The sequence below is a fragment of the Urocampus carinirostris genome, chromosome 8, assembly GCF_059441175.1.
Source record: "Urocampus carinirostris isolate Australia breed hairy pipefish chromosome 8, RoL_Ucar_1.0, whole genome shotgun sequence".
Classification (NCBI taxonomy): Eukaryota; Metazoa; Chordata; class Actinopteri; order Syngnathiformes; family Syngnathidae; genus Urocampus; species Urocampus carinirostris.
The window spans coordinates 10,691,700-10,712,471 of NC_142356.1; the positions used below are offsets into that span (position 1 = coordinate 10,691,700).

General features: G+C 39.3%; 2 protein-coding genes across 7 annotated transcripts; both read right to left on the reverse strand.

Moving 5' to 3' along the window:
• Nucleotides 1-1,197: 1,197 nt before the first annotated feature.
• LOC148360697 (uncharacterized) lies at nt 1,198-4,971 on the reverse strand. Of its 5 annotated transcripts, none has more exons than XM_088343021.1 (4): nt 4,834-4,971; nt 4,394-4,499; nt 2,904-3,020; nt 1,198-1,407 (listed from the first exon to the last, which is right to left on the reverse strand). In XM_088343021.1, exons 2-4 carry the CDS (start codon nt 4,487-4,489, stop codon nt 1,228-1,230), a joined length of 393 nt encoding a protein of 130 aa, XP_088199147.1. In that variant the 5' UTR covers nt 4,490-4,499; nt 4,834-4,971; the 3' UTR covers nt 1,198-1,227. The 5 variants fall into 5 exon arrangements, with proteins under 5 accessions (XP_088199147.1, XP_088199148.1, XP_088199144.1 ...); XM_088343022.1 differs by having other exon boundaries at nt 4,819-4,921; XM_088343018.1 differs by lacking the exon at nt 4,834-4,971 and adding an exon at nt 4,665-4,811.
• A 4,095-nt stretch (nt 4,972-9,066) lies between these two features.
• On the reverse strand, nt 9,067-16,137 carry LOC148360698 (CDGSH iron-sulfur domain-containing protein 3, mitochondrial-like). 2 transcript variants are annotated; one of them, XM_088343023.1, is made up of 3 exons: nt 15,927-16,137; nt 12,595-12,711; nt 9,067-9,794 (listed from the first exon to the last, which is right to left on the reverse strand). In XM_088343023.1, exons 1-3 carry the CDS (start codon nt 15,990-15,992, stop codon nt 9,606-9,608), a joined length of 372 nt encoding a protein of 123 aa, XP_088199149.1. In that variant the 5' UTR covers nt 15,993-16,137; the 3' UTR covers nt 9,067-9,605. The 2 variants fall into 2 exon arrangements, with proteins under 2 accessions (XP_088199149.1, XP_088199150.1); XM_088343024.1 differs by having other exon boundaries at nt 12,595-12,735; nt 15,927-16,122.
• Between the last annotated feature and the right edge of the window lie 4,635 nt (nt 16,138-20,772).

Genomic DNA, 20,772 nt, shown 5'->3' on the forward strand with positions numbered 1-20,772 from the left:
TTTTCCCCCTCTCTCACGACTTTCTATCTCTTTTGTTTCTCACTCTCTCCCTCTTTTTCTTTCTTTGTCCTGACCTCTCTCCTTCCCCCCCATCTTTTTCTTATTTCTTTATCTCTTTTTCTTTCTCTTGTCACAATATGTTAGCCCATTTGTAGCAATGACAATAAAGGTATATTCTATTCTATTCTATTCTATTTAATCTACTCGTCCGGCCCCCAACAGAATGTTTGTTCTATCATGTGGCCTCCAGAGTTAAAATGAGTTTGACACCCCTGCTTTAAGTGGACATTCTTTTACTGATCCGTCCCACCTAAGAACAGAAAGTCTGGATTCTGCCCCAGAAGCAAACCGATGTTGACACCCCTGGTCTAGTGGTTAAGAATCGGAGCTCACACCGCTGCGCTCTGGGTTTGATTCCAGTTTTCCCAATTTTTGTGCATATGGGTTCGATATTTTGCGACAGATTAATCATTGCTCGAAGATGGTAATGTACTACTGTTAAACCTTGTGTATACTGCACACCCCAATGTTGAATTCCTTTTTGGGTACAAAAAGTGTGAGTGCAGGGTTGGATAGGGTTACTTTAACTGGATTACTTTCAATTACGTTTGGATTACTCCAATACCAAATATGCCCATAAAAGACCAAAAAAAAACTAAATATGAATAAAATGACTCACAACACGTGGTAAGCTTTCTCTCCTGGCTTTGATCTCTTTGATCTTCGGCAAAACTAACATAAAATGCGACAGAAACAAAATGAAAATAAATCCTAACAGCTTGCCAACATCATTTTTGCCCTTCCATGTATTACTTTTGGATTACTCCAATACCAAATATGCTAATAAAAGACAAAAAAAAAAACTAAATATGAATAAAATGACTAAATGTGCAGGCTTGGGGAGTAACGGAATACATGGAACGGCAAAAATGAAGTTGGCAAGCTGTTTGGATTTCTTTTCATTTTGTTTCTGTCGCATTCTATGTTAGTTTTGCCGGAGATCAGAGATCAAAGCCAGGAGAGAAAGCTTACCACGTGTTGTGAGTCATCATTTTATTCATATTTAGTTTCTTTTGTCTTTTATTAACATATTTGGTATTGGAGTAATCCAAAAGTCATTGAAAGTAATACAGTTAAAGTAACCCTACCCAACCCTGTGTGAGTGTTATATACAAATAAAAACGGTAAGCGTTATACTTCAAAATACTGGATTCTTCTTTATAAATATCAGTTTTCCACATGCAACGGGGCAGACGCGATGAAGTCCTGCTTGTGTGTGCCATCGCAGTATGGACGGTTCTTTGAGTATTTGCAGCCGCACAGAAAAACTGTAGCGTCCTTCTCCGGGACGAAGCGGACTGGAGACAAGCCCTGGGCTTTGGTCTTGTGCGCTCCGTCACAGAAAGGCTGCAACAATGAGAAAATAGCCAATTTAGTCACAATTTAAGGAGCGTCTCAGAAGTTAATGTTTTTATAATGTTTTTTTTTGTTTTCTGTAAGGCAATTAAAAACATGTCATTCTGGATTTATTACAAATCATCTGAAATATTGCAAGTCTTCCATTGTTTTAATATTGCTGATTACGGAATATAGCCTTGGAAAATTCAAATATCCTATATCAAAATATTACAATATCATGTCAGTGTTTGAAATAACGTCTGCCCGGACGCCTGGGGCGTGCATCTTTTGCGTCGGGCGTACAACTTTTTCAAGAAAGAAGAAAAAAATCTTTAGTTTTTATTTATTTATTTCAAATAAAACATTTGCTTTATTCAGATTTCGAAATCTTCATTCGGTTTGGAAATTTGAATGTTGGTTCGTTCGGCAATTTGCATACTCGCCAGCCAATCAGGAGCCAGGATCGAATAACTTTCGTGCTTCCGGACTTTCCCCAGCATCAAGGTCGTGCATTTACATATCTTTTTTCAAAGTAGGCGCACAGAGACCACAAGAAAAATGGATAATTGGTTAGGAATCAATCCAAAACCTCAGCCCCAGAAGAAATATTCAAAAGAAGCTAACAAAATTGATGACGCTACAAAACGTAAACGTACATTAAAAGCATCGTGGAAAGAGGAGTTCACGTGGCTTGTGGCAGATGACGCAACGCAAACATTGCATGAATGAAGATGAGTAAATACAGGTACATACTGATGGCAGATGGAAAACAGCCATGTCATATACATGCAATGAAGGTTATATGTAGATTTATAATAAACTTAATTTTAAAGTGTTCTGTTATATATTCTGATTATCAATCCTCAACACTTTGCAACAATGTTTTTGTTTTGTGGTTTTTTTGGGATTAGTCGTCTTATTGCGTTTCAAGTTGTGAAAAATGGGGCAGGCAACTTTTGTCTGCCCTGGTGTCCGGTAACTTTTTCTCATGAGTTTCAGACACTGATCATGTACATCAAATTAGACCTTGTCCATGCCAGTAATTCTAAGAAGTCTGTTTCTGAGAACACAGGTTTCAAAAGGTAAAGTAGATGTGAGACTTAATTTCTAATTATTGACATTTCAGATGATATTTTAATGCATCACCACTGTTCACATATCCCTTAACCAACTAGATCGTCTGCGCACAAGTCTGGACAGCTTTCTCCTACGTTAACGGTTTTTGGCCTACGTTTGGGTTGTGGCAAAGTTGGCACCCGTCCATTTCTTAATGTCGTCGGCAGGGTTGGGTAGGGTTACTTTAACTGGATTACTTTCAATTACTTTTGGATTACTCCAATACCAAATATGCTAATAAAGGACAAAAGAAACTAAATACGAATAAAATGACTAAATTTTGTGCAGGCTTGGGGAGTAACGGAATACATGGAACGTCAAAAATTATGTTTATATATAAATGATGAATATATAGTCTGCAGTGTGCATGTAAAATATTTGCATTTCACCTGTTTCTTGCTGTGCCCACAAGAGCACCAAGAGTAGCGCTTTCCACCAATAAGATCTACTTTAAAAGGCTTCTTGGAGGGGATGACTGGATCAGGAGGAATTGTGGAGAGATGAACCTGAGGACAGTTAACAGAGACCATTTATTTACAATTATTGATTTGCTTTCAAATGGAGGACCGATCCTGCTACATGAAAAACTAAATGTATGCATGGAAGAAAGGCCACAAATAGAAACCATAGAAATACATCAACACATAGCTAAATCATGTAATACCTAAATATATGACATAAATGCAATCTATTCATATATTTATGTTGTCATTTATTACATATTTTCTTTTGTTTATTTTACATACGAGCCAATATTTTGACTTAAAAAAGCGGTTATGTTAATGCACAATCCATTTTACGCAATAAACCCAATTCGTCTCGAGAATATTAAAAATTATAATAAAAATTGAGTCATATTTTGTTGTGACAATATGGGGCACATATTAAACCAAATACAGAAGAAAATACACAACTAAATAAACGACGGAATAAATGTCAAAATACGCACTAAAAACAAGAAAAAAAAAAGACAAAATAAATGACAAACAAAAAATAAAAGGACAAAATACACGACATAATGCACTACAAAATACATTACATGACAAAATAAAACACAAAATAAAGGACAAAAGTGATCAAATACAAGGCAAAATACACAACATAATATGCGACAAAACACACCAAAAAATAAACGACTAAAAGACAAAATGGACGACAAAATAAACGAAAAGATACACTACAAAATAAACGACAAAATACGCTACAAGATAAATGGGAGAATTTTCTAAAGGGGAAAGACTGGCTTAGAATGTTCCTGGATCTAAATCCAATAGAACATTATTGGGGCATCCTCAAGTGGAAGGTGTAGAAAGCACAAAGATCTCAAATATCCCCCAGCTCAGTCATGTTGGCATGGAGGAGTGGAAGAGCATTCCAGTGGCAACCTGTGAGGCTCAGGTAAAATCCAAGGAGGATAAGGCAGTTCTGCAAAATCATGGTGGCCTCACAAAACATTGACACTGCAGGATCTTTCACTTAAGGGTGTACTCACTTTTGTTAGCAGGGATTTAGTTATATTTTGAGTTTTTGGGGTAGAACATACATTTGCACTGCTATATAAGTTTTACAGACTACCTTTCATTGGGTGAAAGTAATGTTTCTTCAGTGTTGTTCCAGTAAACAATATGATGACATCTTTGGAGAAATGTGAGGGGTGTACTCAATTTTGTGACATACTCAATAGCAGTATTGGTCCGCCTTATTTTATCACTTGTCCTCACTGTCGAATTTGAGCCTTTCTCACTCGACTTTGCAAATTATATTTAGTCGTTATTGACATCCACTGCACACACACAAAATCTTGATTCCCTCGTTTCAATGTCCATAGTGAAAAAAACGTAAATTACAGCAAATGTCATGCAGAAGTGAGTGAATTTACCTTAGGAGCCACATCATTTCGAGATTGTTTCAAAAATGAACTCATCCATCCGTGAGACAATTTGGACAGGAAAATATTCTGTATTTTCAAGGACATTTTTGCAGAACTGGGGGAAAAAACATAAAAACCGTTGTTTAAGAATGCAACACACCATAAACGCTAATTAAAAAACATTAAACTACTTTTCTATTAGAACCGTTTACTACAGCAACACTATTATACCAACATATGAAACTATAATAGCGTTACCGCCAAGGAAGATTGAAATAACCTTAAAATACTTGTGACATATTGCCAAGGCGCAAGAAAGGTTGCTTAGCTAAGACTACAACCACGCGTAAATCAATGTCGTTTAATAAGCCAATCAGGAAACCGAGAGAATTTGAATGACAGGTTAAAGAAGCAATAGGCGCTAGGAAATGTACTTATGGAACGCCTACTAATTTGATTGGTTGATGGGAACTGTATCCGGAAGACAACTGTCATTGTTTACAAACAGGAGGAACGTTTCGTTGTTTTTTAATTATTTGAATTGGAGGAAACAAAATATCAATCAATGAGAAATTTGTGTACTATTATATATTTTATACGGGCTCTTTGATGCTGCCACGTCGGTGTACTATTAATATAGCCTCAACGACATGACGTCATGGTCTCATCATGTCACTCAAAGCAAAATCAGAGAGTGACGTATTAATCGGTTGTGTTATGCGTGGATTTTTTAAAAGTTTATTTTTTGTTATGAGTGATCAACATCGAAGGGACAGTTTTATTAAAGCCCCAGTGTGTAATGGTTGACCAGTAGATGGCACTGTTGTCCCATGTGAACCAAAAGCAGTGCCAGAGCAAGCAACGAGACATAAGACAAAATGGCGGCGACATAAATTGGAATTCCACTGTCACAGAAATACATTATTATCAACCTATGATTTCTTTAATTTAACCAAAATTACTCTGGTATAAGAGTTCATTTTTTTTTGCCTTGTATTCAAATTATTGTTTCGGTGTTTAATTTTTTTTACTGGGTTAAAAAAATGTTACCACTAGGAGGCACTAAACATTACATATTGAGCATTATAATCGGTTTTACTCCTTTGGGACGACACATGAGGACTTTGATGAAGGTAATAAATTACACGATGTAAGCCGGAAGTTAAGCGTCATATAGAAAGAGATATCCGTTATTTGCCAAAATAAAACCATTTGGGAAACAAGCCAATTGCATGGCTTTCGTCACTTGGAATTTGGAATCACTCACACAAAAAAAAATCCAATTAATTAAACATGCATTTGCTAAAATAGAATCTAAATGATACTGACCGTGCCTAAATGATATCATCTTATTTCATCTAATTTTCATATTACGGGGATTTCAGACGATTTATCTGTTTTGCCTGTTTGAAATGGAAAATTATTTTCAGAGCCATACGGAAATATTGCTTTATTTATCTGCTCATATTGCAATATATTGGTTAGCTTTTCTGCAGGTTCAATTAAATTCACTAAACTATATGCGTCATCAACAAATGGTAATTTTTTTTAAATTTAGTACTCTGTCTATTTAAACCCCGCTTTTAAACGGAAACAATGGCGGCCAAGTGATGCAGGTGCTGTATCGGAGTCGAGAGAGAGAGAGAGAGAGAGAGAGAGAGAGAGAGAGAGAGAGAGAAAAAGAGAAAGACAGAGATAGATAGATGTCTAGATAGATAGATTTCTAGATAGATAGATGTCTCGGTGTCTTGATAGATAGATGTATAGATGTATAGATAGATAGATGTATAGATAGATGTATAGATAGATGTATAGATAGATAGATAGATAGCTAGCTAGCTTTATTCATCCCCGTAGGGAAATTCACAAAAATACACAATATAACTTGTAAAATAAGGTTTTTCTTGCTACTGGTAACTATGGAAACCGGTACTGTTTCATTTGGGGTAGCAAACCCCAACTAAGAAAAAAACACACACCACAGGAAGCGGTGCTCCGAGGACCCAGGCGGTCAAGGGATCCGTAAAACATTAACAGATCACATGATTTTAAATCTAAGAAGTACTTACTTGTATATTTGGGGGAATTTACTTTCAATTGTATATTTTTGAGTTTACAATTCGATTAGCTGTTGACTGGATTGCCCGTTAAGTGGCGCTGATGATCCGCCTCTAGAATTATTCCGAGTTGGTTGTCTTAAAATTGGGGTTATTAATCAGTACTTTCAACTGTTACAAACAATGTCTAGAGCACAGGTGTCAAACAGGCCGCCCGCGGGCCAGATCATGCCCACTAAGGGATTGAATCCGGCCCGCGAAACAACACTCAGAGAAGCGCATGAGAAAAACAAGCAGCAGGTTGAAATATGTCAACTTGATGTTGCCAAAGCCAGGTGCCTCTCACAAAGACACTGTACTGGTATTTATTTCTCTCTCTCTCTCTTCCTTTATCACCCCTTTTCTCCCACTCTGTCTCTTTCACTCTGTGTCTCTCTTCTTCTGTTGCTCTTTGTCTCTTTCTCTCTCTGTGTCTTTTAATCTCATTTGCTCTAACTTCCTTATTTCCTTTTCTCTCTTTTCTCTTTCTCTCTTCATACCCTTTGTGCTATCTTTTCTCTCCTTCTGTCTTTCTATTTCTCTTTGGATTTCTTTCTTCCTCTCCCTGTGTTTTTCCTCTCACACCACTTTTTATCTTTTGTTTCTCACGCTCTCTCCCTCTCTTTTTCTTTCTTCCTCCCGCCCTCTCTCCTTTTCCCTCCCTCTTTCTCTTATTTCTTTATCTCTCTTTTTCTTTCTCTTTAATCTACTAGTCCAGCCCCTGACAGAATGTTTGTTCTATCGTGTGGCCTCGAGTTAAAATGAGTTTGACACCCCTGGTCTAGAGTGAATATATTTCGTTTCTATGAAATACATCCATCAAATGTTATTTTTAGCCTATTATGCCAATGTTGGCATTTGGCATCATTTTTATAGTAGTCAAAATGTGCGAAGAGAATAGAATGGCCAGATGAGTGGGATGCTTTTGAGATTTGAATAGTTCAGGTGGGGAAGATTGGTATGTTAATTTAGGTTTAACTGCTTCCGTTTCAGAATGCCACTAGCAGAGAGGTCATCGATTCAGTGTCCAGGATGTGATTTCTGCTATCCAAGATGGTGAAAGTGACTTTGAGTTGGGAACAGACAGTGATAAGAGTGATGAAAATGCATTTTTGTTTGTAATAATTCTGTTTTATTTTGTAATGTTTTTTACTTGTATCTTTATATATCTTCAAATGTATATTCTTTGATTCTGTTCTGATTAGGTGAACAAAATAACGAGACCATCCTCGGGTGGTGGGGGTGGGACGGCCTCCAAGAAGCTATGTGCATGACTCAACAAGTCCTGTGGACACCCTGCATTGGATGTCCATAAGGACCGAACGGCTCATTTCACACTGAAAACAAATAAAGGATGCTGCAGGCATTATGATAAAGGGTACACCAGCCTGCAGTATAGCAGTGTAGGAAATTTAATATTCTCCTTTGCCTCATAGATTTTCTGAACTATCATTTAATGTGAGTAAGGTAAATGGAGCAGAGAGGAGGCCAGAACATGGCCGAACAAAAGAACAGATTTTCACTTTTTTGGACTAATGAATTAACATTTATAAAAAAATATGATATGGTGTGTGGTTAAAAATTATGTTAGACATTATACTGTTATGGAGCCAAGTAGGCAATATACCCTGCAAATAAACACTTTATATTTGTTCAGACGATATGAGTACAGGTACAAAAATCCTACTCACTTCAAAGATCAATGATGCCATATGGCATTTATTTTTTTAAAACTTACTTAAACACAATTTCTTTAAAAACAATTTCATTTCTGCATACAAGAATATCTGAAAGGTGAAAAAAATTGCTAAATTTTGGTTAGATCTGAAACCGTCCTCTTACTTGTTGCTGCGGAGATTTGGTCTCGTGCTCTGGATGGTCGCAACGTATGGCCCTCATGCTCAGCTAAAACCCGCAGTGCAAGCCAGCATGGCAGTTGTCGCGACCAAGTGCGAAACCAACCAGCCAGGCGGAAGAAGAGGACGAGCTATTGGTCAGCTCCTCTTTTTGTATGGATCAGGGATGCTTGACCAGATCATACCTCTTTGGGCGTAGTCTCAGATATCTGAGACCACCAGGATCAGATGATGGTGTTTGAAGTTGCTAAACTTGTTAGAGAGCCAAAGAAGTGAAATATTTGTGTAATGTTCTGTACTTGAGAATGCCCCTCCAATCGACATAATTACGTACAGTGAGAACATTAAATTTATCAATACATAGCCCTGGATGTTTTAATTACATTCAAAACTACTGTGTATGTCAATGGACAATGTACTTAACAAATTAATTTTGTCTTCCAGTAAATATTGCTAAAGGTATTCTTACCAATAAAACAAGGGTGCCCACGTGTATGCAGCAGCTTTTCTTTATATGTAAATCTTCTAAACTTCATTTGACTTCCTATATATGACACATTTCACTGAAATTGATGATTAAACAACTAATGATTTATGAAGAAAATCTTGAAAATGGGTTTAGGGGGGAAAATAGGCCTGTTTGTACTACATTATTCATTCAAGTCAGTATTTAGGAAAGGCATATATGCAAGAGCAGGTACAGGCTGTGCTTAAAAAATATGACTTACAATTTACCGGACCAGACAGTTTTTATTGAAATGTAAAAAAACGATTATTGAATCTAAAAGAAAAAACAACACAAACAAGGTAGATTATTTTAGAATACAGAGTGATACAAACAAAACTACTCTTTAGTGTTACAGGTAAAATAGAGGAAACTACGATGAGGTAGAAGTGTAAAATGAATTACTATTAATGGAGATGTTTGGTAGCACTTTTTCTTCAGTTATCCACAGTGAAAATACAGTACATTATACCCCATCAGCCCACCCCTCAAATCGACGTTTAATTTTGAAGAAATGTTTGCAACCCTCAACATATTTTTCCCAAATCAGCATTCAATTCATGACATTTCTCTGATTTCTTTTTTCTTAAGTTCCTGATTTGATCATGGCCACTAGAGGGCAGCCAATACTGATTTCGGCCACCGTCGTAAGTACGGAACAATACCTTAAAATGAAGGCTGATACCGATACTCAAACCAATACTCATTAACGATACTCAGCATCCCCGATTAAAAAGTAGTGCATGATGTTGCATGTGAATATCTCATTTAAAGACCTTTTTTACCGAGTTGACCAAATCATGGTAGATGACTTTGAAATGCGAGCCGTCACAATACGGAGCGTTTCTCGTTTGCTTGCACGCGCACAGCATGACCTTCTCGTCTTTATCAGGGCTGAAGCGGAGTGGAGAAAGGTTTGGGGCTTTGGTCTTGTGAGCCCCATCGCAGTAAGGCTGGGGAAGGATACAAGAGAAGAACTGAAATTGACAAAGTCTAACAAAAACTGTAGCATTTAAAATCAATGTTTTCTTTTCCGAAGTATGCTTGCCTACGAAAAAAGCGTGAAAGAAAATGGAGGAAAAAAATAGAAGAACTTCTCATCTCATCTTTGTTTGTTAAAACACAGAAAGTTGTAAGACGATTGGTTCAAGGGACACGGTGTAATATTTGACCACTAGATGTTGCTGTAAATGATCTGATCTGCATTTCTATAGCGCTTTTCAAGTCAATGACTTCCCAAAGCGCTTTACAGTGTGCTTCACATTTCCCAATAGCGGCCTGGCAGCCATGCAAGGCGCTAACCTGCTTATTGGGGGTATTAGGGGTTCAGTGTCTTACCCAAGGACACTTCGACATGTAACACAGAGGAGCCGGGATTCGAACTGGGATCCCTTGTTCCCAAGACGAGCGCTCTACCTCCTGAGCTACTGCCGCCCCGATCAATGCTGTGTAGTACAACTGAAAACAAGTACAGACGCTCCCCTCCTTAAGCAAAACGGTAGATACGAACATTTTTTTCGGCATGTCAAAAAATATCCGGACATTGCTGTAAATTAGATTTTGTATTGTGTGCACTATTTTCCGATTCCAGGATAGTACTGTAGTGCTTCTTTCCGCCACTACCGGCGTGTGGCGCTGTGAGAGCTCACCCAGCATCCACCCCAAAGAAGAAATCCGCTTCCTCTTCCTAGATTGTGTGTAAACATTCTATACTGTATCTCCAACGCGCTACGAACTTTGACATTTTTATTGTTCAAGATCTCGTGCATTCATTCAATATGGTTGGTGTGGAGTGTTAAGAAGAGTTGAGCCGTTTCATTTGAAATGAAAGTGGAATAAGAAAGCTTGATGCGGTTGAAAAAAATGGTTGGATCGCTTTTTCTTGGCCATTTTCCACGGCGGAGGAAGTCGCCTGTTGAAGCCCATCTTCCAAAAAGTAAGTTAAACTCAACTTTACTTATCTTTATACAGCATATCATTTTATGAAATGTTAATTTTTAGTACAAAACTATACAGGTTACTTATACAAGCCTGAAACATACTTATATAAACCTTAAACATTCAAAATACAGCACTGAAGCAACTTATGAACAAATTCACCTTACAAATGATCGTCGCTCGTAAGTAGGGCAGCGTCTGTACTCCAAAGCACAAGTAAGATTACAAACTACACTGACCAAACTGCACAATTTTCCTCTCAGTTTCTCCACAGTATTTCAACGATCGTGACAATTTCCAGGCAGAATGTATCAGTATTGGATTGTTATCGATCGATACTGCCCTGTATTGACTTTGAACGGATTTACATGGAAATTTTAAGTATCGCCCGCTCCTGGAAGCCTACGACTCAAAAGCGTAAAGTCCTAACATGCTCAAGCCTTCTTTTCTTGTAAAGCAGGCCGTTGACGTAAAGACAAACAGCAGCATGTGTTTCTTTTAACACTCAACACGTTCCTGTGAAACAAATACAGGCATCGCTCTCCCCAAGCAGCTTTTTGCTCACGTTTTTCTGGTTCTACAGTTTTTAGCAGGGTTCACTGCAATGTTCCCTCTAATCTTCGGAGTCTGTGAGCATGGCTTGAACGGTGAGCAACCAAATCGTTAGCAAATAAGTCCAAAACCTGAATCAGGTTACATTTTGCAGAAAATTCCTGCAATGCTAAATTATTTTTGACATTTTAATGAATTGACTTATGGCCAAAGGTGGGTAGTAACGGAGTACATTTACTCTGTTACGTTTACTTGAGGAAGTTTTGGGAAATATTGTACTTCTAGGAGTATTTTTAAATCCCTACATTTGTACATTTGTGAAGAAAAACAAACGATACTTTTACTCCGCTACATTAGGCAACGTTTAAGTCGTTACTTCGTAAGTTGTCAGTCAGTCAAGTAGCCCTTACACAAATGGCCACCAAAACAACTACGACAGCTTGTAGCTTTAGAAATTCATCAATTAAATCAGACTCTGAGGAAAGTCAGAAGAGCTCAGTTAAATGCTGATCACTAGCGGGTGCTCTGTGGATTGTTATCGCGTTCCGGAATCGGCCGAGGCGGCGCCGAAAAAGAAAGCCAATAGCTAGGCTAAACACTCATAAACCACCACTCCCAAATGTGGCTAGTCACCAACGCCAGATCCATTACTTATGAAACGAATGATTTGGAGCTACAACTTGTGGAAACCGCTATATTTGTGACTCTAGTATTCTCATCATCACAGAGACCTTGCAGAAGTCGTGGTTACCTGTTACTAGCGTGTAGCTACATCCCTTTCTTGCACTGAATCGCGACTCTTTTATTTTAATCACCTTGCAGAAGTCGCGGTTACCTGACGTTAGTGTGTAACTAGCCAGCCGTTCTCTAAATCGCTTTCTTACACTGAGAAGCCCTCCAAATTTCGTTGTTCTTTTGTACTATGTTAATACAGACCATCTATTCAACTGCAATTTTGTTTTCATTTATAGATCTATGGTTATTTTGTTACAGTCGTATACTCACAGTCATCTCGAGGTAAGTTAGCAAGTTGCTAAGTTCTCCCCAAAAACAAAACAAGCACATAAATTCACTTTTCTCCTAAGATCGAAAATCGCACCAAAATTCAATGTAGGTCTAAAAATCGCAACAAGGTTTTTTAATCAAAAATTGTGCAGCCCTACTGTAACATCAAATATGCTTTTTTTATCCATGCTACATGGGCAACTGGTGTTAAACTTCCCAAACCAATGAGAAAAGATGTGCATACTTTTCCAGACAAACCTGTTTCTTGCTGTGCCCGCATGCACACCAGGCGTAACGTTTTCCTGCAGACACTCGCACTCTGTAAGGAAGCCGGGCTGCAGGGACGGGCTGCGTAGACTCAGGTCGAACCTGCATCTGTGATCATGGATAGCAGCTATTCTTGATTGTAAACGAGCAAATTCTGCATTAAAACACAATTTTTGAATCGTTTTGTGTCATTTAATTCATACCTGTCAACCCCAGCCAAAACAACACGGGTTCCCTTGGCGGTGTGTTTTAAATATGGTATGGAGTGCGAGGTATTGCAGAGAGTGAATCAAGGGAGCAAGGTTTTGGATGCTCTGAGGAGAGTGATGAGCAACAAGAGTATGAGTATGGATGTTGAGAGTGGACTGTATGAGAGCGTGATTGTGGCGACTGTGTTGTATGGTGCAGAGACTTGGAGCCTGAACGCAGATTTGAGAAGGGAATTAAATGGGTTTTTTTTGAGGAGTATGTTAGGAGTGACAAGATTGGATAGATTGAGAAATGAAATTGTGAGAGACAGAACTGGAGTAGTAGTGGAACTGAGCAAGCGTGTGGATAAGAGAGTACTCGTTTGGTTTGGAGACATTGAGAGGATGGATGAGGAGCAAAAGTTGAAGAGGATCTACAGAGCAGAAGGAGACCAAGAGGAAGGCCGCGATTGACGTGGATGGATGGTGTTATGAGTGCACTGCAGGAAAGAGGCCTAAATGTAGTGGAAGCCATAGCTCTTGTTGATGATATGAATGAGTGGAGAGATGTTGTGAAAGGATAATGGGATGTTTGGACATGTTCTAAGGAATGGGCAGGGCACCCCTATGATGCGGCAGGGGTAAACCATTGGAAGCTGTCAGGCATCAACACATTTTCACTTTATTCTTTCCTTTTTTGTGTATGTGTTTGTCTTGCTGTCGGTCACCCCTCTCGCGGTATATGAACAGGGTAGATAGATAGATGGACGAAATCAATGTCGAAGTTAAGCAAAGTTAAGCAAAGTCAGTGAAGTTTTTCGAGAACCAGCTTTTTCGGCTCACTAAAATGAGACGGTTTTTCCTTCTTTCTATAATGTAGCCTTTCTTTCTCTTTTCTGTACTTTATTGTTGTTTCTCTCTTTCTACTTTCTCTAATGTGCCTTTTCTCTCACTCTCCTTTGTCTGTTCTTTCTTTCACCCTCCCTCCCTGTTGTCCTCTTTCTTTCTCCCTCTTTTGCCCTCTCTCTCTCTCTTTTGTCCTTACTCTTTCTATTGTTTTCTTTCTCTCTCTCTGTCTTTTGTCCTTTTTCGCTCTCTTTTGTTCTTTTTTCCCTCCCTCTTTTGTCTATGATTTCTTTTTTATTTTGCTTTTTTGGCTCCCAAACAACTCTTCCGTTTGCTTTTGTTGCTTTAATTCACAGTTGTCAAACAGGCGGCCCGCGGGCCAGATCAGGCCCACTAAGGGATTGAATCCGGCCCGTGAGACAACACTCAGAGAAGCGCAAGAGAAAAACAAGCTGCGGGTTGAAATAGGTCCACTTGATGTTGCCAAAGCCAGGTGCCTCGAACAAAGACAGTGTACTTGTATTTATTTCTCTCTCTCTCTCTCACTCTCTCTCTCTCTCTCTCTCTCCCTACCCTTCGTGCTTTCTTTTCTCTTTTCTCTCTTTTTGTCTTTCTATTTCTTTTTGGATTTCTTTCTTCTGCTCCCTTTCTTTCCCCTTCTCTCACGACTTCTCTATTCATCCCTTTTGTTTCTCACACTCTTTCCCTGTCTCTCTCTCTTTGTATTGCCCTCTCTCCTTTTCCCTCCCTCTTTCTCTTATTTCTTTATCTCTTTTTTTCTTTCTCTTTAATCTACTAGTCCGGCCCTTGACAGAATGTTTGTTCTATCGTGTGGCCCCCGAGTTAAAATGAGTTTGACACCCCTGCTTTAATTCATCTATTACTCATCCATTATCTGCGTCCTTATTCTTACTAGGATTGTGGGGTAACCGGAGCCCATCCCAGCTGTCGTCGAGCAGTGGGCGGGGGACACACAGAGACAGTCAACTCGCTCGCTCATTCACACCTAGGGACAATTTAGACAGGCTGCATGTGTTTGGAACGTGGGGGAAAATAGCTAGAATTGACCCCGGACCTATGCACCGTGGGGCTGCGTGGTAACCACCCACCCACTGCATAATATTACATAATAATTGTTAACAATTATTATGTAATATTATGATTGAAAAAGGGGGGAAATAAAGCAAAATAGAAAAAAATACCCAAACAAAAAAGTAAATGTTCTACATTTATATAGCGCTTTTCAAGTCAATGAGGACCTTTCAAAGCACTTTACAATGTGCTTCACACTTTTCCTTTTTACACACGAACAGATAGCAGCGTCAGCCATGCAAGGCAACTACTTGCTATCAGGGGCAATAGGGGTTCAGTGTCTTGCCCAAGGACACTCTGACATGTAACACGGAGGAGCCGAGAATCGAACCTGCGACCTCTTGATGCCAAGACGAACACTTTTACCTCCTGAGCTAATGCCCTTCCCAAAGAAAAAATCTAAGAAAAGAGAAGAGAAAAAGTAAAAAAGTGAAAAGAGAGTAAATAAAAAAATAAAATAAAGAGGAAAAAGGGAAGAAAGAAGCTCAGAACAAGATGAAAAACGGTAAAAAACAAAATATAGAATAAATGAAATAGAGAAAAAAAGAATAAAGCAAGAAAAAGGACGGAAAAAGCGAAGAAAATATAAATAAAACGAGAAAAAATAACAATAATAAAGAAAATAGAACAATTTTGAGGCAGCACGGCGGCGCAGTGTTTAGCGCATGTGCGGCACAGTTCTGAGGTCATGAGATCGAACCTCATGCGTGGAGTTTGCATATTCTCCCCGTGCTTGCATGGGTTTCCTCCTGGCACTCCAGTTTCCTCCCACATTCCAAAAACATGCATGTCAGGTTAATCCGACGGTCCAAATTGTCCCTAGGTATGAATGAAGCGAGCGAATTGTCTGTCTTTGTTTGCCCTGCGACTGGCTGGCAACCAGTTCAGGGTGTCCCCTGCCCACTGCCTGAAGATAACTGGGATGGGCTCCAGCACCCCCGCGACCCTACTGAGGATAATGGATGGAACAATTTTGGTTGCCACACTTGGGAATGATGTCACTCACCGTTATTACAATTAGTGTGAACGCTCAGACCCAGGTAACATTAGAGGGAACATTGTTTCTGACCATTTCAAAGGTGAGCAAAAAGAAAGGCGTTTCGACTCCATAGACAAAAAAAATATTAACCCTAAGAAATTAAACGCGGCATTGGATTTCAATGTTCGTGTTAAGAGAACGGCTAAGAGACTACGAACCAGAGTCGAAGGAGGGAGCGGCAGAGGTCGCCTTAATTGTCTCAATGCTCTCCAGGCTTTGTTCATGTTCCAAGCGACGAATGAAAATGTTAGTAGCTTGAAAATAAACCGTATTTTTCTTGGAGTTTAAGAGTTTCACGGCAGTCGGTATCCCAAAAATAAGCAAAAGACACTTGGGAACTTCAAGTACTAAGATTCCAACATGGCCCCCGCCCCGCTTTCAGGAAGTAGAAAGAGGATTGGCTGTAATATGTAAATAAACTATGACGTCACGACTCGCCTTTCCGCGCCCGCTCTATGTAAACATCATGGTAACGATTAGAATGGTATTTATCGTCGTTGATAAGAATGCAGCGTTTACGACGAGATTAGACATGGCACACCAAGATAAACATGTTATATTTTACTTGAAAATGAAAAATAAGATAAAAAGGAGTGTTTGGTGAAATAGACACGTGTTAACATGTTAGTGCGTATGGGCCGATTTAATGCAAAAGTAGTACAATGGTATTAGCATCAGCATATGTTCAAAGTAGAGGAACATATAAGATATAATCATTGGCAATATTGTCTTTTGCACTTTCCTTATGTTGTCCTTTCGTTTTCTATTTTGCCCCTAGTCGTTTTCTTTCTCTTTCTTTTCTTTTCCATATTTTTCTTTCTTTCGATCTTTCTCCTTTTCTTATTTTCTCCGTTTTATGTCTCTAATGTATCATTTCTTTCTCTCACTCTTACTCTCCCTTACTCTCTGTTGTCCTTTCTTTCTTCCTTCCTTTCCTTTTTTTCTCACTTCACCTTTCTTTTTTTTCTCTCCTCTTTTGTTCTTTCTTTCTCTCTCTTTTGTCCTTTCGCTCTCTCTTTTGTTCTTTCTCTCTCCCTTGTCCTTTCTTTCTCGATTTTGTCCATTCTCTCTCCCTCGTTTGTTCTTTTTCTCTCACTCCCTTGTTTATTTATCTTTCTGCCTCCCTCTCTGTTGTCCCCTTTCTTTTTTACTCTTTTGCCCCTCTCTCTCTTTTGTCCTTTTGCTATATTTTACTTTATTTGTTTTTCTCTATTTCTTGTGCACTCTCTCTCTCTCCCCCTTGTCCATTTTCTTTCTCCCTCCGCCTCTGTTTTCCCTTCCTTTTTTTACTCTTTTGCCCTCTCTCTCTCTCTCTCTCTCTCTCTCTCTCTCTCTCTCTCCCTGGTCCTTTTTTCTTTCTCCCTTCCTCTCTCTGTTGTGCTTTCTTTCATTCTTCTATTTTGTCCTTTCTCTCTCTCTTTTGTCCTTTATTTTCCTCCCTCTCTATTTTGTCCTTTTCCCTCTCCTTTCCTTTCTTTGTTCTCTTTCTCTCTGTTTCTTTCTTTCTCTCACTCTTGTTCTTTCTCCCTCACTTTTGTTCATTCTTTCTCTCCCTCATTAGTCCTTTTCTTTCTCTCTTTTCTTTGTCCTTCCCTTCTTCAATCTTGTGTCCTATCTTTATCTTGTCCGGTCTACCTACCTACAAACCTACCCACCTAATTTTGAACAGTAAATGAAAGAAGCCTGTATTTTTCAGGCACCATCAGTAGCTTTTAGATCCTGTTTTAGCAAAAGTAGGCCTAGTTCAAGAAGGTTAATTGCAGTCAATCACTCAACTAAAATAGTTTTCGAAATAACATTGGATGGAAATACTGTACAATCGAGTGATAAACTCTATGAAGCAAAAGTAACACTTTCCTTAAGGAGACGTCAAGTACAGTGAAAAAAAATTACACAATTCCTGGTGTATGGTACGATAATGAATCAAGATCATCTCAGGGTTTGTAGAAAACAGGATTTGTAATGTCTGACAGGGGGAAGCAGGTCAAAGAGGTGGTGGCCAAGGTCAGAGGAGTCCTTTATCTTATTGGCTCTGCTGTTGTATAGCGAGCCGATAATGACCTTGTTTAGTATTTACAAACAAGTCTGTATCAAAGGAGATATAATTGGGCAGTTTATTTGACTTGACAGTAAACATTAAGCGTGCAAACTATTTTTTTTTTCAGTTTACTTAACTTAGAATATGATGCATTCTTGTTTAGATATATGCTTTATTGGCTCTCATAAATATATATATTTTTTTCTTTTCCAGAAAAAAAACAGATTATGTCAAATACCAATTTCTTGACCGATGACTATTTAAAATAAATGCGCATTTATATGATACTTGATGTATTTTTGCTGATCATTCAAATTAATAATCGTTTTTTAATGAAAGTCAGTTTTTATTACTACTCAGATACATTGAATAATATACAATGTCCCTTTAGGTGTAGAGAGCATACTGTTTTAACTTTTTGACTATTGTCACGGTTGCCATGGCGCCCAATTGGCCCCGCCCATGTGGCGCCAGCTGCGGCTCGTTGACGGATTGCCTTTCCGTCTATTTAAGCTCAGTGCTCTCACTCTTCATTGGTCAGTCCGTCAACGAACCTCTGCCCCGCAAGACATGGGTTTTGAATCCGTCCTGTTTCCTGTTGGTATTTCCTATCTGGTATTGTTCCCGTTTATTTTGTCCTGTTTAATATCGGTTTCAAGTTTCGTCCCCGTCTAGTTCTGTTTAATTTCGATATCCTGTTTTGATATCAATCCTGTCTGTCCCGTCCTGTCCGGTATCGACCCCATCTGTCCGATATCTGCTCGGGCAACTGGTATCGATCTCGTCGGCCTCTGGCTTCCTGTCATTCCACGCCAGACTGCTGCCTAACGTGCATGACTGCCCCATTTCCCGTAAAATAAAAGGCTTGCGTGAGAAACATCACACATTTGGGTCCTGATTGTGTTCCGGTTCATGACAACCATAGCATTTTGTAGTTTGTAGTATTTGAACGTTTGAACTGTATTGTGTAGTGCGAACAAAAATGAGTGCTACAAATCATAAGGATGAATACAAACCAAAGAGGCAGTGAGTGATTTGAAAAAGCACAAATTTTCTTCTAAATTTTTTGCTTATCCTTTCACTTTTTGATCTCTGGGGGTACCTGTAGCAGCAAGATGACAGACAATCATGTCAGCTCCCTCTAGGTGTGTCATGATTACCGATGTGATGCACCTGTGCCGGCTCCTTTGGCGCCAACTGCCTCGGATTCTGATTGGCTCCCTGTCCCTATTTAAACCCACACCAATCTGTCCCCTTTTCTCAGTCCGTCTGCAAACCTCAATTTACTCTAGGCAAGCCTTTTTCGACCCTGACTCCCACCGTTTTTTTGCTCCCGTCTGTTCCCCAGCTTCGAACCGTTTTTTGATCCTGACCACGTCTACGCTCCTCTCCTGGCTTTCGACTCGTTTCCGACCCCGACCAGTTTTTGTTCTCCTGACCCAGCTTCTGACTTGTTTTTTCCGCTCCCGACACCGCCATCGCTCGCCACGGAATTCCCACTTCCGCGTTCAGAGCGACCTGCTTCTCGCACCCAGCGATCACCGGATCGTGGGTGGAACCCTTTCCTTATTTTTCCGATAAAACTGAGAGAAACGTAACGCAAGTGGGTCCTGTCTCCGTTCTGGTCTTGACAAGGTGAGCCTCATGTTATGTAAAATAAATACAAATTCCTTGACCAACAGGTATTTTCAAAAAAATGCATGTTTGCTTATCATTTCAATTCGATGTACAATATATTTTATGAAGTTTTTTTTTACCACTGGGAGGCGCTATACACAGGGATCAGAATTTTCCGCGGATCCGCGGATTTCCGCTGTTTTTGAACCCCAAAGGCATTCCGACTTTTTCACTTTTTCTCTTGCGTAGCAAACAAATTCAAAATCCGACTGTCTCACTCTTTCCTTTATTGCTCTGGCGCACCCTGGCGGCCGTTAGAAAAATTGGCCGCATTGTTTCGCCCTGCTTTATTCCTGGACCCTGGCTATTTCAGCTGAAAATGAAAATCTCCATTCTGATCCCTGTATACACACTGTCTCTTCAGAGACGGTACATTTGATACATTGAAAATAAATGAAAATACACATGTAAAACAAATCAGCCAAAAACATTTATTGACATAATCAAACAAACTCATACGAATCCATCCATTGTTTTAATTTAACACACAAAAGTATCAAAATAGTTTATTGGGATTTAATAATAATATTGTCAAATTCATTTTGTTGACCCCTTCCCTTAGGCAATAACACTGTACAATGACAGGAAGCCTGTCATTAAATTAGGTACTCATTTTCCCTTTGTCACAAAACAATGCATTTAAAACCATGCATAGCTAGAAATTCATACTTCACTGGCAATCGGGCACAGTCCTTATACCATCTAATTGTTGAAACGTATGGAAAGCAATGCAAAAAGTTGGTTTCGCCATTAACATCTGCATTTAAAAAAGCAATTTTCAGTACTTTGAATTGTGAAAAAATGGTAAATGTACTTAATGGCAACATGGAAGGTTTGGGCCCGACGCCAGCGCTATAAATGTACAGTGGTACCTCTTTATACGAGCGCCTCAACACACGAGAATTTCTATTTTAATAACATCTACCTCGCTTTACGAAGAAAAATCTAGTTCACGAGCGATCCCAGAGGCCACCACTAGAGACCGCTCACAGCCATCAGCCCGGTCCAGTTTGCACATGCGAGAGAGAATGAAACAAAGTATAAAATAATAGAAAAACACTAGCGCGGTGTTCGTGAGTGACCAAGCTAAGGAGTACAATGGGGAAGCAGCGAGCGCCGGTGACAAAGCCGCGGAAGGATTCACACAGGGCTTTGCTGCGATAATTTCAAGGGGGGTTATATTCCTGCCGCAAAAAAAATGCGAAAGGGAGGACGAACCAGAGGAGCTGGAGTTGACAAATTAGAGAGGTGCTGGCAAAGTAGGAAGAAGTTGCTGCTTCATTGAAAAA

Excerpts from the sequence above, each read along its gene's own strand:
- LOC148360697 (XM_088343021.1), bottom strand. The coding sequence starts at position 4,489 with ATGTCCTTGAAAATACAGAATATTTTCCTGTCCAAATTGTCTCACGGA. Across the intron at positions 3,021-4,393 it reads GAAATGATGTGGCTCCTAAG|GTTCATCTCTCCACAATTCC; the intron begins GTAAATTCACTC and ends AACTGTCCTCAG. Across the intron at positions 1,408-2,903 it reads GTGGGCACAGCAAGAAACAG|CCTTTCTGTGACGGAGCGCA; the intron begins GTGAAATGCAAA and ends TCATTGTTGCAG.
- LOC148360698 (XM_088343023.1), bottom strand. The coding sequence starts at position 15,992 with ATGAACAAAGCCTGGAGAGCATTGAGACAATTAAGGCGACCTCTGCCG. Across the intron at positions 12,712-15,926 it reads CGCTCCCTCCTTCGACTCTG|ATGCAGGTTCGACCTGAGTC; the intron begins GTTCGTAGTCTC and ends CCATGATCACAG. Across the intron at positions 9,795-12,594 it reads GCGGGCACAGCAAGAAACAG|CCTTACTGCGATGGGGCTCA; the intron begins GTTTGTCTGGAA and ends ATCCTTCCCCAG.